At 39.6% G+C, this 19648-nt stretch overlaps 1 protein-coding gene and 1 pseudogene across 3 annotated transcripts in view; one reads left to right on the forward strand and one right to left on the reverse strand.

Annotated features, from left to right (window-relative positions):
- The window catches only part of PLD5 (phospholipase D family member 5), a gene marked incomplete at both ends in the record, with an annotated part of 347611 nt that overhangs the window by 221427 nt on the left and 106536 nt on the right, over positions 1 to 19648 (forward strand). For both annotated transcript variants that reach the window (XM_080920189.1, XM_080920190.1), the window contains one exon: positions 4503 to 4614. In XM_080920189.1, coding sequence (XP_080776315.1) covers positions 4503 to 4614 — 112 coding nt within the window. The remainder of the gene's footprint in view (positions 1 to 4502; positions 4615 to 19648) is intronic.
- Positions 16754 to 17265, reverse strand: LOC308419026 (protein tyrosine phosphatase type IVA 1-like; annotated as a pseudogene). Its single transcript has one exon. The product of its transcript is annotated as a protein tyrosine phosphatase type IVA 1-like (transcript).

Consider the following 19648-nt stretch of genomic DNA (forward strand, 5'->3'; position numbering starts at 1 on the left):
ACATCAAGTCTCATTTCTTCCTGGGGAAATCTGTCTTAGTTACTTTTCTGTTGGCTGTGATAAAATACCCCAACAAAATTAAATTAAGGAAGGCTTCATTTTGGCTCATAGCAGCAGCACATAGTACATGATGACAGGGATGTCATGGTGGCAGGAAGCTGAGCCAGCTGGTCATGTTGGTAAGATCCACATCAGGAAGCAGAGAAAGATGCGTGCTAATATTCAGCTCACTTTTTTTCCCTGTTGTTAACCCCAGGACCCTAACTCCCAGGATGATGCCACCTACAGAGAAGGTGGGAGTTTTCCATCTCAATTAACCTATTCTAGGTAACCTCTCAAAGGTTTGTATCTCAAAGTGGCTCTAGATACTGTGAGGTTGACAACCAATATTACCCATCATAAACTCCCATACATATGTATTGATATATGAGCATAATTTAAAAATCAACTTTCGTTCACCTTTGGTTCAAGAGTCTAGCCAATGGCTAATGTTTTCTAGCAGAAAGAATAAAATTTATATTTGTTGACACTTAAAAGACTAGATGCCTTCATTATTTTTTTAACAAGTGAATTCAATACAGAGAACATTGCTGGAGACCTATGCATAACACAGTGTACTTTGAAAGTGTGGGCTAGAAAGATGGTTTAGAATATGGACTCCTTTGGCAGAGAACCCAAGTTTGATTCTCAGAACCCAAGTAAAGTAACTTACAACCACTGAAAATTTAAGTTCCAAGGATCCTATAGCCTCTTCTGGTCTTATTCAGCACCTTCATTCATGTGCACATGCTCACACCCAAACACACACACACACACACACACACACACACACACACACACACACACACACAAACATATTTAAAGCTTTAAAAATATTTTTGAAAGTTTGTACATTTTAGGTTGGGAAGATAAACTGCCTGCTGTACAAACATGACGACTAGAATTTAATCCCCAGAAGCCATGCAAAACAAAAACAAAAACAAATAAACAACAAACAAAAGTGAAGTAGACATGATGGCATGAGCTTGTACTCCCAGCACTTGGAAAACAGAAATAGGTAAATTCCCAGGGCTTGCTGGCTGGCCTGCCTAGCTATGTCTGAAAAAACAACTAAAAAAATGAGGTAAATAGTATTTGAGGAATTGTAGAAGAATTTTAACCCAGAAACATGGCTGCTCTGGCAAGAAATCACATCCAAAGATCTAATCCAAATGGAATATAGACGTGCCCTGAATTACAGTATGATCTGACTGGAATACAGATATACCCTTAGTATATATGTTTAATGTCTAACAGTGAAGGCAAGGGTTAGTTTGTAAAAGAAAGTAGCCATGTTTAAAAGTGACATCTAATTGAGGAGCAGACAAAGTGATGAGTCAGAGAAAGATTTGACAGAATGAGTAGGAGATAAGATATGTCCAACTCTTAGGAGAACTTTAAAGCATCAAGAAACTAAAAGGTCATATGGTAAGAGGAGATTGTGTACAGAAGTTCTAACAGGACAGTTTTACAGAGACTGGTGGCAGAGAGAACAAGTCAGACACAGGTGATGACAGAATTAGCCAGAAGATTAGAACATATTACCAAAGTTAGTATGAGGCCAAGCAGAGCAATCAATGAGAAGCTGAGAGAAGCCAGATTGAATCAGTCAGCTTGGAAGATAAGATCATATGGAAGATAGAATTTTCCAGACCTAGGCCTTGGATAGTTAGGACAGAGAAAGAAATGCTTTGCACTCAGCCAAATCATTGTATTTGTACAGCTTGGGTATGGCTGGCTCTCAGCTCATCACTTCGTCTACGAAAACATTTATAAGGAATGACTTCCCAAATTAACCCTGAGTTTCCATATGCACACACACAGAGACACATTTACCCCCTAGCATATGCATACACATACTACACACACACACACACACACACACACACACACACACACACACACACACGGAGAGAGAGAGAGACAGAGAGACAGGGAGACAGAGGGAGAGAGAGAGAAAGAGAGAGAGATGGGGGAGGGAGAGAGAGAGAGAGAGAGAGAGAGAGAGAGAGAGAGAGAGAGAGAGAGAGAGAGAGATGGGTGGTGATATATTCTAAATGTTAAAAGAAAAATGTTGGGATAGGAACATAGCATGTCCAAAACAGATGACTTGATAGAAGGTCCACTCAAGTCCATGTACAGAAGTTCCACACACCCAAGTTTGTCATAGTGTTAATATTGAACTGTTCAGATTCCCTAGCATAAGTAATTGTCACATTCTAAAAGGGAAAAGCAGCTTCATTCAATGACAGCCTGCCTGTGTCTGTAGGTTTCAAAGTTTCTATTTTCATTCATGTATAAGAGTTCTGGTCTTTGTTTTAAATTGCACAAAAGAAAGCAAGGGTAGTAAGCTCAAGATATAGGGCCATGAATGAAGACAGTATAGGTGACAACATATTTTTTATTTTTGCTAAATATATTTTGTTAACTAAAATTTAAAAAATAAAAGAACTTAAGAAAAGATACTGATCCACTATCTATGGGATATTGCTAAAACACAAAATGTTTTTTTTTTGGTTTTTTTTTTTTTTTGTTTTGTTTTTTTTTTTTTTTTTGTGAAAGAGGAAACTGCAACCAACTTCAGAGAATATATGTTAACCAGGGTGAGGGGTGGGATAGCAATCTGCCTCATGCATGCAGCACCTGACTTTCATCAGTGTGTGGCAGGCACAGCATAAGGCCAAAGTTGACCAGGAAGAGTTGCTGATTTGGAGCAAAAAAAGCCACAGGCTTTGCAATGTGAGTTCACCTTCATATTATGTTTGAAGCCTCTTCTCGTCATGTTCTCACTAAAATTCACACTCCGAGGGGAATGGACAGCTCAATGATTAAGACTACTTGGTGTTGTTCCAGAGGATACATGTTCAGTTCCCAGCACACGTCCAACAGCTCACAGCCACCTGTAGTTCAGGGCATCTGATATCTGTTTCTGGGCTCCACCAACCCCTGCACACACGGAACACAACTGGCTCACACTCACACAGACATACATACATAAGTACAAAAAAAAAATACAATAAATAATAATAAGGAAAAAAAGCCTTACATACCAAGACAACAAACCAGCAGCTGGGCGTCACCCTCCCCCACTTTTTATTTGGGCCTGTACTAAAAGATATTTGCATCTGTTAATTATCAGTGTATGTTTGTTACATACACTGTTTGTTAGGGGTAAAGTTGCCCCAGGCTCTGGGATACTGAAAACTTTGAGGGTCTGTGTAAGTGCCACATGGGCAACCTTAACCTCTACTAACAGGCTGCATGGCATAGGGTGCCCTTCAGTACCCAAGGGGTATAGAACTTTGGCTGCTCTGGGCTAAAGCACAGTGCTGGGTGACTGTACCAGACACCTTTTCTGGCTGTCAGCTGTCACACCAGCTCCTTGGGGTATTAGACTTTTAATCTTTGATCTTTCTGCTCCACCAGGAGGTTTTTCAGGAATCACTGCTTGGATCCTCATTTGTATCCTCATTTGCATGCTCATTTGCATGCTCATCTAAATCCTCATTTGCATCTTCATTTGCTTCATCAACTCCTCCCAGTCACCAAATCCTTTATAAATAATCATTACCAACCACAGATTTTTATCAAGATAAGCTTAATGGTGCACTTGGGGCCCATTAAGACCTAAGCCTTATTATCCGGCTGGTTCTTCTCAAGGTGTTTTGTGTGAGGTCCACACAAGCAAACATGGAAAGTCAATAACAACAGACCGGTCTCTTTTTAAGATAAGACGTGTCTATCTAAACACCGAGGAAAAACAAATACTATTTGCAAATAATATTGCAAATAATATTGCAGTCTCATTCCTGGAGATAAAATCATTCCTCGGTCCATCATCACTCAGTCAACCTGAAATAAATCTTACCAAGATTACATGCTTGTGAGCAAAGCCTGCTCTTTACATTTTTATTTCTTTTTTATACAGAACATTTGTTCTGTTCAGCGAAAGAGGTTTTAAACACGATGAAGTAAATTGTAAATGCCCACAATGATTTCGAGGATTTTTGTTGACATTATAGAAACCATTCGAAGTTAAGGTTAGTCTGTATTTACAAAGAAAAGAGCTAGAGATAAGTGAGATTAAAAAGCATGATTTGTAAATTAGAAGAACACTTGGTCTTCCTGTGCCAAATGCTATGACTGAATATTTTTAGCTGTTTCTTTATGTGAGGATGACTATATCTTTAAAAGCAAAGGGGAAGTAAATTTGCATTGTGTATTCAAAATTATTATTGCACACTACTGGATTGCACAGGGCTGGAAAACAGAGTGCCTTCTACATTTCTGTTTCTATTCTAGTTGTGAAACCTGAGGAATTTCACACATCTGTGAACACCTGTCATTGAAGCACTTGCCTTTTACAAACTGAATACATAAAGTTTGAAAAGATTGTTTATACCAACTTAAAATGGCAAACATTTAGGTTTCTCTCTTCCTTTGTCTCTGAATATTTTTCCTAGGGTCAACGTCTTTTTGAGAAACTGCTCCAGCTGACGTCACAAAACATTGAAGTCAAGCTGGTGAGCGACGTGACTGCAGATTCAAAGGTATTAGAAGCCTTGAAGTTAAAGGGTAAGGCCAAGGTTGATGCTACTTTACCATGGACATTCTGTGACAATTCCTTGAGTTTCACATAAAAATGATATGTCATTTCTCTCATAGGTATATTCTACTTAATATGTTTCTTAATTCTCCTTATACAAATAAACAAACAAAGCCTGATTAAAGATTCTAGGAAACCTAACTACCAATGCTACTGGATTTGTTAAGTAGTGATTTGTATATTCATTTATAAGACATAACCTATTATCCATTAAATATATTTAGTTAATAAGTCAGTCCTTTGGGCACACATCAATAATTTGATCTGAAGAAAAGGAAGAGCCACTTCAATGGGATCAAACACTAGGTTCCCATTTCTCTCTCCCCCAGCCCAGTAGAATCCTCTGTGTTATGCAGTCCTCACTGGGTTGGGTCTGGAGACCTTTGAAGCATGCTGCTTCTGACTTCAGGACAATGGCACAAAACACACCATCCACCCAGCCACTCTGCAATGTGCCCGACCTTGGCCACATTGAGCTTCATCCTGGAATAATTATCTTTTCCTGTAATCTTCTCTAGCTGGATTCTTTTTTTTAAAGTAACCTAAAAAATAGAAGGATAAAGCTTGCCAATAAGGGATGGAGAAAAGAGATTAACAGATAGATAATGGTTAAGTGGATGGATGGATGGATTGATGGCTGAGTTGGTGGGTCTATGGATAGATGGGTGGATGCGTGGATGAATGGGTAGATAGATGGTATGTGGGTAGATGGATAAATAAAAAAGGATGGGTGGGCAGATGGATGATAGGTGTGTAGATGATACACAGACAGTATCATAGTTAGCTTATGCTGCTCTGATTAAATGTCAGTGGCTGACAAATGTATAAAGAACCGAAACATATATCCTCACAGTGTGGAGTCTGAAACTTCAGCATCGAAGTACTCAATGGTGTCTGGCAAGAACCTCTGCTCTATTTATAGACTGTTGTGTCAGTCAGTACCCCTGCTTTGTCACCATGAGAAAAAGAGATAAAGTGGTAGATACCACAATTTCCAAAGACCACTTCTTATTGCTACCACAAGAAGACGAATGTCTACTTGAAAATTTGTTGGAAATTTTAGATCATAGTCAATACAAAAATAGGTAGATAAGTAGATAGATAGATAGATAGATAGATAGATAGATAGGTAGATAGATAGATAGATAGATGATAGATAGATAGATAGATAGATAGATAGATAGATAGATAGATAGATAGATAGATAGACAGTGACATATAGGTCTTTATATTTTGTTATGAGGTTTTAAAATTAAAGGTTCTAGTTTCATTTTGCTTCTTTTTGTTCATATTGTCATTAAAAATTCCAAGAGTGATTTCACTCTGTTGCCTCAGCTGACCCTGAATTCTTGAGATGGTACAATCCTCCTGTCGCTGAAGTAGCTGAAATTACAGCAAGTATCACTGACCTTTCTCAATTCTATTACCATTTGTTGTAAAGACAAGACACATGTGCTTGAGTAGATGCTGCATCACCATGACAATGATCAGACTCTGTATCTTCTGCATCACGTCATCTGTGTCTTTTGTGACTAAGATCTTGTTAGGTGATTCACACAGATTCCAGCTGTGGTTCGAATGGAGTTGACATTTGGGACTTCCCTCATTAGCAGGTGAGCTCAATAGACAGCCTTCCCTATGCTGCTAAACAACGAACAGACTTGGGACCCTACTGACCACCACCAGAGCATCTTCAACAGCAGACATTCCATTGATATTTATTCATGATCATACCTCACTTGTGCTTGTCTTCTGAGACAGTGTCACACTGTAGCCTAGACTGGTTTTGAACTCATAGTGTGGCCCAGGCTGGCTTAGAACTCACAGTACTCATTCAGCCTCAGCCTTCTACATACTAGAATGGCAGGCATGAGCTACAGTGGCTGGCTTTACATCAAAAATTTAGTTGTGAAATGATACTAGAGTCTCCTTTTTATCAGTAACAATATGTTTATAAGTTACCATTTTGTGGCTTTCTTTTATCTAATTCTTTAAAAAGAAAAGCAGTGAGCTTCTGTTATCCAGTTCCAAAATCCATCCTCACCTTGGCTTATTTGAATCTAAGGAAGCTGTACTTATTCTTCCATGATAGCTTGCATTCATTTTCACATCCACTGGCTGGACTTTAATGGAAAACATTCTATATCTGAGGCTGAAGCTCAAACTTTAAAATTAATAAAAAGTTGCCATGGTTTCCAACTTGAACCCTTTACAGTGAGGTCTGAGTCATGTAGTCCAGATAAGCAGAATATAACTTAAGATGTTGTGACTAGTGTGTGTGCTTGGGTCATGCTGATTTATCATTATTATTAAGTCTAGCCCTCAGGTAGGCAAGTGTGTCTGTCTTAACTTCACATCAGTACTGAGAAGTCTATTTTGGAAGTTTTTCTAGTGGTCGCATCATAGTATTCCAGTTTTCATCATCTGAAAGCTTGCCAATGGGAAAAAACTTGAAGGTCAAAGTGATCCCCTGTCAAGAAGCTTTATTCTGCTGTTTTCTACACAGTATGAAATCCTTGAACATGTGTCATGTCTTCAATCTGCAGTGATCCAGACAAAGGTCAAGATGTCCACTCTCACCTGGGTATAATTCTCTGCCTGCTTTGTCTTTCATATCACCTTCTTGGGTACATGCTACAAAACATAAAGCTGGTACCTTTGCTTCATATCTGCCAGTTAGCATTCGAGGAGCTCTGGCTTTCTCTTTTCTTCGCAGTTCAGTACAATATTTAGTGAAGCAGATACTGTTTCACATGTATGCATCTGCATACAGTGTGCTCTCAGGCAGTGATCAGCATAACATTTAGACACAGGTCCTTTTGTGTCAAACACAGAGGCCATACTGAAATGCTGGGCTTGCCATTTACTGTGAAGTAAAATATTTGGTAAATTATTTTTGCTGAACCTCAGTGTCCTTTTCAATAAAATGATAACAATAGTATCTTCGCTGAAGGGTATAGGAGGTAAACAAATGTTGTTTGCCTGAGCCTCTGGTGTAATTTGTAGTATGTTACTGTAATATTTTGTGTCTTAGTCTATACTGGTTTATTTCTGCCCACACAACTTACCCCTGTGATTCTCTAGGGAAAGGGAAGTCCAGTTCTAATGTAGAGGTAAAAATAAATAAAAATTCTGTTGATATCTGTCCCTCAAAGTCTCAGGAGCCACTCCACTGTGGAGCCAAGCTCAATCCCCTAGGTAGTTAGTTAGCAAGCCTGGAACCCAGGCATCTCGTTCCATGGGCCCTGTGTATCCTCACCTCACACAGGCAACAGAGCTAGCCCTGCTAGTAACAGCTGCCTTTCACCCATTGCTTTCACACATTGTCCTCCACAGCCCAGTAAAATCATGACTCAACAATCAATAACTTATCAGACATATTTATAAGTTAAATTCTCAATCCACAATACATCTAAACAATAAATTCACTGCCAATTAATAAAGATATAAACCGCCCACCTAGACAAGATAAAAACCAATCTTATTCACCTTGATCTGAACCATCCTGCTTTGCTGCCTCCATCTCAAATCTCCTGCTACTCTTTCTCTTCTGCCTTACCAATACTCTGTCCCCACGTACTCTCTACTGTCCAATCATGTATTGCCTTGACATCAACTTACACATTGCCAATTCTGTTTACTTAAAAAAAAGCTTTTCTCTCCAATGTAAGCTGTGTACAACAATTACCATTTGAAAATCATCTAAACAACTATGTTTTGCTCAAAGCTAATTAACTTCGGTGGGCTATAAAACTAAATTAGTATTCAATTCCATTAGAAACCTAAGAATGGCCAAATATCTACAAACACAGAAAACCTAACACGGCTTCCAGAACTGAGGCAGGTTGTAGAAACAAATCTCCACTATTGTTCCCCTTTTAGCAACATGTGAAAACAAGTCTTTAGCCTTCTGGCCTAGAATTACTAATAGACTTTTAAAATGCATAAATCTTGAAGGGCTAATAATTCTGACTCAGCAAAGATTATCAGTCAACTATTTGGCATAATGTGTCCCTTTCTGAACAGTATCAGTCTGTGGGTGAAATAGGCAGTTTCTGCCCAGTGGCTGCTTAGCCATGACATATACCTTACCTGGAAGTAGAGATGTTCAATTTCTTCATTAAATCTACGAAAGGGAACCTGTAGTGATCATATATGTCTCAACAAAAAGCAAATAACATTAAATGTCATAATTTATGAATTTCTGACATTTTTGAAAGCCATCTAACTATATAAGATAATCGGGACTGTAGTCTGTTTACTATTCTCAGTTATTTCTGCCAAGAATATTTTTAAAGCACCATAACTGTGAACTAGGAGCCATGGATTTGTTATTTGGCCCCAATTCCTATGTTTAATCAAGTCAGAATTTTGCAAAGGCATCAATAGAATCACTGGGTCCAAACCTTGTACTTTAATTTTTTTTATAATAAATAGGTTCTAAACTAATGTAAATATATGACTTTAGTTTAGTTACCAAATGAGATTATGTCTGTACAAATGAATCTGTCTAATTCCTCCCTGCTAAATTATGACCATTTCTAAATTCCTCATAAAAACAACCTTAGAATAACCACTATCGATGCCCCCACTAAAGTCCAAGGAATCCGGACAACAACTCTTTAGAGCATTTTCAAGCTGAATATGGGTGTTGAGAAACCTAGAGGGGGGAAGGGATGAGGACGCCAGTCAGGCCTCAAGAAAGAAGAACACACTGATGACTGCTGCAGTCTCTAATGTCTGTCCCGGCTGGATCTGGCTGAAATTCTCTGAGATCAGGAATCTAAGCAGGCCAGTTTAGCATTCTTATGATGAGCTTCACCAAAACTGCACATTCTGCAATATATAAATCTCAAAAAATACATTTTACTATCAAGATATTGTTTTGTGTGATCCTCTTGAATCTAGTTTCAGGCAGTCTTCCTCTATCAAATCTGATCCATAGAGCTCTGGAAGGCATACAGAGCATAAGCACCTTTTAAAACACAGAGACAAAACCTTTCCCCCAAAACAGTCTGTCCTTTAGTCAGCAACAAGAGTATCTTGTATCTTGTATTCTCTCCCAGAGAAATAATATAACCACAAAATTCAACATCACACCATTTTGAAATTTAAAACAATATAAAACAAAGGAATAAACTAAAACAACCATATAATCTTATTCTCAGTCCTCTCATAATCTGTCATGTCAAGAAATTAACTCAAAATTTCATGGAGCCCACTTTAAGAGAATATGAACCCCCAGTTGTGGTAATTTTAAAATTTACAAACCCGTGCTAGTCAGCAACTGATGAGCCACATGGCTTTAGTGGGGTAACTCATGAAACAAACTAACACCTTCTATCAATTTTAATATCAATGAGTAAGCAACTTGTAAAATCAGGACCTTAGCCCAAAATATATGGATCTGTCCAGCTCTCGGTCTGGAATGTCAGATCTTCATTTAGTAATAACTTCTATAATATATGTCTGTATTCTCTCTGCCTGGTGTACAGACTTCTATTTTTCATAACCCTCTTAACTTGCAAATATCACCACTCTCTACTTGGAGTCAGTGACTAGTTACTCCTATCTTAATTCCGAACCATGGGTGAAAATCCTCACGAGATTCACGTGAACTCTGCACTCTCTTCTTCTAACTATAAGAACAAATTTGACTTGAGCACTAAATCTTTATACAATCTTCAAATAAACAAATCCCCTTTTAAATAAATTTTCCAAACAATTCTGTCAAGAATCAAGCAGCCTCTAATCTCTCACTCTCTGTGTTCAGGGTAGCGTGCCTTCTCATAGCAGGGGACCTACAGCCTTCAAGCAGACTTCCTCTGTGTTTCTTTTGTTTAAGATTCCTGCACTTGAGACATCACATGACTCAATGTAGCACTGGCCCTCTCTACTTAAAAAATAACACTCTCTTGGGCTAATAATCTTAACTTTCTAGTGGATTCTTGCCTAACATGTTGGTTTGCCACCTGTTGTGGTAAATAGAAAAGGTTCTGTTGCTATCTATCCCTTGGGGTCTCACTCCACAGGATTTCTCACTCCAGGACTGCTCTAGTGTAGAACTGAGCACCCCAACTCTGTCGCGTGATCCACAAGCCACCCTTTCCATGGGGTTCCCTTCCCAGGTGGTTCACTTTGCCCCCCCAAGCGGCTTCTGTCCTGGGCAGTACACGACCACCCCAGTGTGTTGTTTTCACTCACTTTCCCTTGGTGTGTTGCCAAGCCTTGCACGCGCGCACACACACACACACACACACACACACACATATCGCAAATCCATGGTGGGCTTTGTGCATCCAGTCACTACACCCTCTATGAACTCAACTAAGTCACCACATTAAAGAACACACCAAAATACTCTGATCCAATTGGTATGATATAATTTGCCCACCTACATAAGTCAAATGATCCTGTACAATCCCATCCCTTACAAAATATTCATAACAACCTTATCCATATAGAGATGTGCCAACAGAAACATCCATGTCTGCTTCCATGGTGAATCTCTCTTGAATCTCTTGATTTCTCAATCTTTTCTGCCTTTCCAAAACTCTGTCCTTGCCCACTCTCTACTGTCCAATCATGTATCACCTTGACATCAACCTACAAGTTTTTTTTTTTTTGTCTTAGTCTATACTGGTTTATTTCTGCCCCTACAACTTACCCCTAGCCCTGTGATCCTCTAGTGAAAGGGAAGTCCAGTTCCAACTCTGTCATGGACAACTTTGAGAAGAGCATAGGTCCCCTAACATTTATGTTTGTGCAGTTGCTCTAGGTAGGCAGCAGCTTGACTTCTCTGAGTTCAGTGAGTTCTGTAGGTATTTAAAATGCCAGACTGTTGCCAAAACAACCTCTGAAATTTCTATTCCAATGTGAGCTTTTATATTCTGCCACTGGGAACAAGCACAAACGACATTGTGAAAACTCTAGACATGCTGTGTTCTGGTCTCCACATGAAAAGAAGCTGCTAAAAGTGATACAATAAAATTAAGAAGCAAATGTCCTCCTTCCTTGCTTATTGGAACATTTCTCAGCAGCTCATAGTCATCACTAATCTTACATTCCAGCCGAGAGCACCAATTTCATAGGAGGTATGTGAGTTGGTTTTTAATTTTTTTCTTTGGTTTTTTCCATTGTTTGAATTTCAATGTGTTTGTTAACTAAATATTTGGATAAAACGTATACTAGACATGCTATTTTCTGTTATAACAACAAAGCAATGCTTAAGTTACACACTGAGTCACATTAAATTTGACTTGAATATAATTAACAATATACAAGTCTGAGATAGGATGGGGAATGAGCAGCACTGTGAAGTCAGGCACAGTTCGTGTGTGCTTCTGGCTATTTGGGAGACTTAGGCAGGAAGGCCTCTTGATCCCTGAGGCTCAGACCAGATTGCACAGCAGAATGAAACCTCAGCTGGAGAAGAAGAAAGGAAATAAATAAATAAATAAGTAAATAAATAAATAAATAAATAAATAAATAAGAAAGAAAGAAAGAAAGTAACTCAAATGGCTGATGAGAGACACCACTCCAGATCCTTCCTTAGAGTTCTCCAACTGAGGTCTAGACTCCTCTGCATTGTCTCAAGCCCCAAAACTTTCTCCCTCATGGTTGTTACCACACTGCAACACCATTTCTTCCTCAAGCTTTCACTTAATGAGGGTGGAAAAGGCAGCTGGTTCCAGCATACCTAGGCAATCAGTACATTTTCCATAGTGTCTGAAGAGACACTATGACCAAGGCAACTCTTATAAAGGTCAACATTTAATTTGGGCTGGCTTACAAGTTCTGAGGTTCAGTCCATTATTGTCGTGGCAGTAAACATGACAGTTGTCCAGGCAGGCATGGTGCTGGAGAAGCTGAGAGTTCTATATCTTGTTCCAAAGGCATACAAGAAGACAGGCTTCCCAGAAGCTAGGAACGGGTTCTCAAAGCCTACTCTCACAGTGACACACTTCCTACCACATGGCCACACCTCCTAATACTGCCATTCTCAGGCCCAAGCATATTCAAACCACCACATAAATGTTTGGTGAAACAACTCAAAGCCACCTAAGGAAGATCACAGAACCTTCCATATCTCCCTGGTATCTGTTACACGGGTGCTGTGTCAGTTTGCCAAGTTTAAAAACGGAGAGTTTAATAGAGCTGGATGATTTTATTCAGCGTAATAAAGGTCTGGGAAATTTTAAAGGGATGGTTTTCTCTGTGATAAGAGAAATCTACTAAATAGCAATGTCTTACAATTGCATGCTTCTCCATGGCTGTTCTAGTGGCCAAATAATGGGACAAGCACTTGGCTGCATAAATGCTGTCTGTCCCTGCTATAATGCTAAATCTAACTGTCTTCCTTATATGCATGTGTTAAGGGGCTGGTCCTGGTCCTCAGTCTTGCTATTGAGATGCAATATAACTTTTAAGAGGTAGAGCCTGGTGTGGGGATATTTGAGTCACAGGGGTATGGGCCTTTGAAGGGGACCATAGGACTCTGGTCTCTTCCTTAGTCTGGCTTATTTTATGTCCAGGAGACCATCAGTTTTTGTTCTGCCACATGTTCCCACCATCAGACAATGCGACACCACACAACCCAAATGGAGTCACTAGATTGTGGACAGGAATGAATCTGAACTGAGAAAAGTAACTGTTCTTCTTACAAGTTATCTGTCTTAGTTACTTATTATAGTAACAGAAAGCTATCACTGATGCTGACTCTGTGGAAATGCAAATGGTGCCTTCCTCCTCACAGAAAAGAGTGGCAAAAGGGTTGTTGGAATTCAAACTACTTTGACTTGTCAGTATTTTTCTTAATAAGTCTCTGTGGAGATCAGAGCCAAGTGCCTTTCCCTATGGTCACATGTCCAGGCTTGAAGTCTTGTAGTTTGCTGAGTTGTCTGACTTCTTCATCCATGTGGCTAATTAATGGAGACAGGCAAAGGCATGAAGTGACTACTGACCAGAAGGCTAAGAGCTTGACTGCTAGACTGCCTCCAATGGAGCTTTTTGCTGACCCTTGTTTGTCTTTGGAACAAGACTTGAAGCCATTTGATTCTGCTATGGAAGAACACTCAAACAGTGGGTAATTTTAAAAAGCAGAGGTTTCTCTCAATTTGAGAGGCTGGAAAATTTAAGGACAAGGTCTAGTCAGGTGGTAAAGTTTTTCTTTCTGTGTCATCTCATGGCAGAATCTGGAAAGGCCAAAGAGAGGAGTGAGTCTTACAAGGACTTTAGTCAAAATCACAAGTGGCATGCATTATCTAGTTGTAATTTAGACCCTACCTAGTTATAACATTGGCCATTAAGCTCTAAGCATTTTGAAGAGGCCACTGGAAGGGAAAAGGAGTGCATAATTTTGTAGAATTATTATAAAATACTGAACTTGGGTTCATTTGGAACAAAGGTCACATGCAAACTAGTTATATGGCAAAATGTAAAATAACAAATAACTATGAAATAACTTCATTATAGCTTCATAAACAAACAGAACACAAATTATTGTTCAACATGTGCTTTTTCCAGTTATAACAACTTGACAGAAAGTAGCAAAACCAGAGGTATGTGAGGAGTGGTGGCATTTTGCTAGTAAATGGTCATGACCTCAGTAGAAATGAACTTAAGGTGGAATATTTCTTCATTGTTTTCCAGACATATTTCCCTCAGGTTGCCATAGCAGCTGCTGAGAGAAAGGTTCACAAGAAAATTATACACAACAGGGAGCCAGTCATCCCATAGAGAACATGCTGAGGGACACCACCAGTTAACCATGTGGGAAATGCTCAGATGCTGTTGCTAAGAGAAAAGCAATCATCTGCAAAATGGAAGCCACTGTGGCATTTCATCCTTTCAGAATTGACTTTAGAGTATTATTATGGTTGTCTATAAATGATGAGAGTACAGCTGCTTTTACTCTTGTGTTTTGGTGTGTGTGTGTGTGTGTGTGTGTGTGTGTGTGTGTGTGTGTGTGTGTATGGTGAGATGGTGGTGGTGGTAATGATGAAGGTGGTAGTAATAGTGATGGTAACGGTGGTGATGGTGGTAACAGGGTAGTTATGGTAGTGGTTATGGTATTGGTGGTGATGGTGATGTTAGTAGTAATGAAGATAGTGGTGGTGATGGTAGTAGTTATGGTAATGGTGGTAGTTATGGTATTGGTGATAATGGTGGTGGTGATGGTGGATGGTAATGTTGTTAGTAATGATGGTAATGGTGGTAATGATGAAGGTGGTAGTAATAGTGATGGTAACGGTGGTGATGGTGGTAACAGGGTAGTTATGGTAGTGGTTATGGTATTGGTGGTGATGGTGATGTTAGTAGTAATGAAGATAGTGGTGGTGATGGTAGTAGTTATGGTAATGGTGGTAGTTATGGTATTGGTGATAATGGTGGTGGTGATGGTGGATGGTAATGTTGTTAGTAATGATGGTAATGGTGGTAATGAATGTTGTGGTGGTATTTCTATGGAAGTTTAGGGTGTAAGCTAAAAACTTAAAACCAAAAGCTCAGATTCTAGAGAGGAGAATGTGTTCCTGACTTTGCTCCTGTGGAACTCTGAAATATTTAACTTCTTAAAACTTGCCTTTTAATTTCTACATTGACTAACAGTAGCAGTTGCTGCACAATGCTATCAATGAGATAATTCACAGGATGCATTTAATACAGCACCTGTTAGGAACTTTTTTTAAAAAATTTTAAAAATAACTTTTCTTTTGGCTTTTTGAGACAGGTGTTCTTTGTGTAGTCTTGGCTGTCATGGAACTCACTCTGTAGACCAGGCTGACCTTGAACTCAGACATCTGCCTGCCTCTGACTCTCAAGTGCTGGGATTAACAGGATATCCTGCCACTACTTGGCTCATAATATCTTTTTTGCATTTCATTATTTAGTTAGATGTTGAAGCTCTCACACTAAGTTTTTACAAGCTGCTGAACACTGACAAACTATTTCTCCCACAGAACGATAACCACACATTCATAGACAGTATAAATGTATGGTTGAACTAACATTAATACACATCACCATTTTATTGATTACATAATAAAACAAATGATCAAGTATCCAATTATTAAGTTACATAGCTCAAAAGGCATATAAACCATTTCTGCTCAGTTCACTAGCAGATCCCACTTTTTCTTTTTTGCAAGAGTTTGGAAGGAGAAGGGGAAACCATCATTCAAACAAGGTAGAAAACACAAGAATTTCAGAAATTTTGATTAAGAATTGGTTAGCTACAACAATGTATCTATACATCTTAAAAATAATTACTAAATTAAAGAGCATACTCTACCTGTTCTGCACAAGAAAAAGGCAACACATTACTAAAAATATTTAATAGCCTCCTCCTGTTTCTTTTTCAGGCCCTCCCAGTTAGGTTGCACCTGAGTGCAAACATTAAATTAACTATAAGGCTTTTTGTCTGGAGACATTATTGAAGATATGTGCTTCTGTAACAAAGTTGATTTTCAAATAGAGGTTTCTCAAAACAGCACAAAACAAGACAAAGACATTAAATAATCACTGCAAGTCTTAGTTTAAAAAAAAAAAAAGAATGACAGCTAAGCAAACCTGAGGTATTCTGGTGCATTTGTGGGAGATGTAAACATAGTTGTGAGCAGGCAGATAACAAGAGAAGCCCTGCCATGTTTGAAATGACTAAAGGAATATACCATGGAAGGTCTAGAGAGTTCTTAGTTCCTGGGATTTGGGTTCTGTATGATGCTAAAAATATACAGGTATTGTACTGGGTATTTTGGCACCTAACCCTTCTGAATTCTGGACTAATAGAATTCTGGCACAGAAGTGCATTTAATGATATAACTCAAAACCTCATTTTAGGGAAGGTCAATTGGTACAAATAAGCACGTTTTAAATGCTGACCAGCAAAACCTGTTGCTAAGTGTCCACACATGTTGATCACAGCCCACATATAGAGGTTGCAGTTCTGTCAAGCTTGTGGTGTAGTAGAACTGTTTTCAATGTTCCTGTGGAGCTTCCATAGACTTATTTAGTAAGCTGACACATTGAGTAATTACAGATGACAAATCAGGTCCCATCTGAAGTCCCACTTCCAAGGCAATGGCATCAGGCACCCCAGTTTTATTGAATTTAACAGTTGTTTCTATGACCATTGGAATCCTTAAAGCAGAGCCGCATTTTTGGACGGCACATCTCCAGATACAAAAGTTTCTTGCTGTTAAAAGTTCCTCGATGCTTTTGTCTTTTGAATTGTACTGCATCTTTATATTTCATTCCACCTTCAGTTAATGTGAGGGCAACAAGCACCAAAGCTCTGCCAAGGCCTGCAACACAAGGGACAGCAATACAGCAACCAGATTCTTCCCAAAACTTAATCCTCACAAGGCTCAATCTGTCATCAGCAATCTGGTTCACTGGTGGTGCACCATCATCAAAAGGCCAGTCAAGAACTCGAATGCCTTCCTTCTCCACAAGAGTAGTGTCTAAGTTGCTTCATATACTCTTACTGTTGTGGTAACTCCATACTTCTTAAGTTCCTCTATAGATTTGTTTAAGGTCCCATTGATTGGATTGTATGTAATAAGAAATCTCTTGTTCTTGTATGTGACTTCCATAGGAGCAGGGTGGTTCATTCGAGCCATGTTAATTTAGTTTAAAAAAACACTGAAGAGGGTTATGGAAGGATTAAAAAATTGAATATAGAACTGATTCGAAACAAGAAAGCAAAACAAAACAAAAAACTAGCTTGAAGTCTACTTCAATATTCAATATACTCCACTTGAAACTCTCAGTGTTTTGAGTATGGATTGGGAGAAACGGGCAATGAAATGAACCTCCCAATAAGAAGCAGTGATTCTTCAATCCAGTAATACTGAGGAAACACAAAGGAAATGCACTGAGCTTCACCCCATCCACGTCTGAGCTCTTACAAAATGCTCTGCAGATTTCAACACAACACGCCTGAGTCCAGGTTCTCCACTTATTTATGGGGGCTTCTTGGTGGAGTAGTAATGAATTTCTACAGTCCACTTGTCTACATAGAGGTCGTGCTATGCCCAGCAGTAAACTCCAGTGCCCTTCAGGAACACCACAGAACTGAGGAACGTGTCTACTCATTGAAGATTGTGGCCTAATCATACAGCTGATCCTGAGGCGACCGCGGAGCAGGACAGGCGGCGGTGGGTGACAGAGGAGAAGGATGGCGATACAAAGCTGCTCATAATTTTTTTAATGAGGATGTTTAGCTAATTGTGGTGATGCACCTTTAATCCTCATACTTTCGAGGTAAAAGCAAGAGGCTCTCTTGTGAGTTTGAGGCCAGCTTAGTCTACATTGTGAGTTTCAGGACAGCCATGATCACACAAAAAGACCCTGTCTCAAAACCAACAGCAACAACAACAATAAAAAAAAAGTCTTAAAAATATAAAAATGAGCACTTTTATAAAGGGAAAATTTCTTGGAAAAGAGGGAAGGGGAAAGAAGAGAAGACCACGGGGGTGGGGGAGGATTGGGGAGCCTGGAGAGAATCAAGGTGGACAGTAGTTCATGAATGATACCTGAAGATTTGCAAATGGTCCTTGTAGAGAGGGCTACAGTGCTCAGCGTTACAACACCAGCACAGTTCGGTCAGGACATATGTCCTTGGGGCTTGTGGCCAGAAGGGCAACTCTGGACCCCACCCCTGCTCTCCTGGGAACTTTCCTCACATATACCCCAAAGGGATTCTTGGCCAAATTCTTCTAGCACATAAATATTAGATATGAATCACTTAAACCTCCAGTGACAACTAAATCTTTCAGCTGCACAGAAGACAGGACCTACGTCACGCCCCAGCCTTCCGCTTGTGTCTCTGCATCCTTACGAGGCCAAATTTTCCACAGAGAGCCTGCACCTCGGGGCGCACACAGTGTGAAGAACAAGAGGGCCCTGATTGGAGGCTGTTGCGTTCACTAAAGAGGCTGATGAACAAATCTGTTCCTATGCAAAGCTGAGCATAGGCACATGCGGCGTTGGGAGCTCAGCCCGAGTCTCTTCGTCTCCTTACTTGTCCTCAGTGCAGGCCATTCTTAACTTTAAGTTACCCTTCTAAAAGGCTTTTCCTGCCCCACCCCCAAATCCATACTCAGTGCTGTCAAGGTCCGAGGAGGGAAAACAGGAACATTTTATATTATTGGAAATTCAGCAGCATAACAATTCACTTGAAAGAATTCTCGAAATGCCCGTAATAATTGGTTTCCATAAAATTCATTTATATGTTCAATTTAATATGACTCTGATTAGAGGATGAGGTTATTGTCTAAAGAGTAATTTTTATGTAGGGTGTGTGTGTGTGTGTGTGTGTGTGTGTGTGTGTGGTGTGTGAATACCACCTGTATGTGAGTGCCCATAGAGGCAGAAGAGGACATCAGATTCCCGGGTTTGTAGTTCATGGTATTTGTAAACTTGGAACCAAATGTAAGGGCTGGGAAGCTGACTAAGGTGCTTAAATGCTTTGCTACACCAACATGGGGACCTGAATTCAGATCTTCAGTCTCATGTAAAAGCTGGTCACAGCAGCGCATTCCTTCAATCCCAGGGCTTGGGGTGGGCAGGACACGAGGGGACCTGGAGCTCACTGACCAGCCTAGTGGATCCATGAGCTTCAAATTCAGTGAGAAAATCTCTCAGAAAAATCACAGTGGGGTGTGACTGAGAATACCTGACATCAAACTCTGGTCTCCATGTGTATGTGTGTGTGTGTGTATGCAGTCTATGGCCCTATTATATATAAACTACTTATTTTATGTCTGCTGTGACATTCGGCAAAGCACAGTTGTTCGCTTTCAGCAAGACTAGCTGGAAAGCAAGGGCTGGCAGTATTTCCAGGTCCTCAGTAAAGTTCCATGTTGTGATAAACTAAGAAAGACCCTCTAGACCAGTGGTTCTTACAGTCCTAATGCTGTGACCATTTAATATAGTCCCTCATGGTGTGGTGATCCCCAACTATAAAATGTTGTTGCTCCTTCATAACTGAAACTGCTACTC

Source organism: Micromys minutus (assembly GCF_963924665.1).
Source record: "Micromys minutus genome assembly, chromosome: 1".
NCBI classification, from domain to species: domain Eukaryota; kingdom Metazoa; phylum Chordata; class Mammalia; order Rodentia; family Muridae; genus Micromys; species Micromys minutus.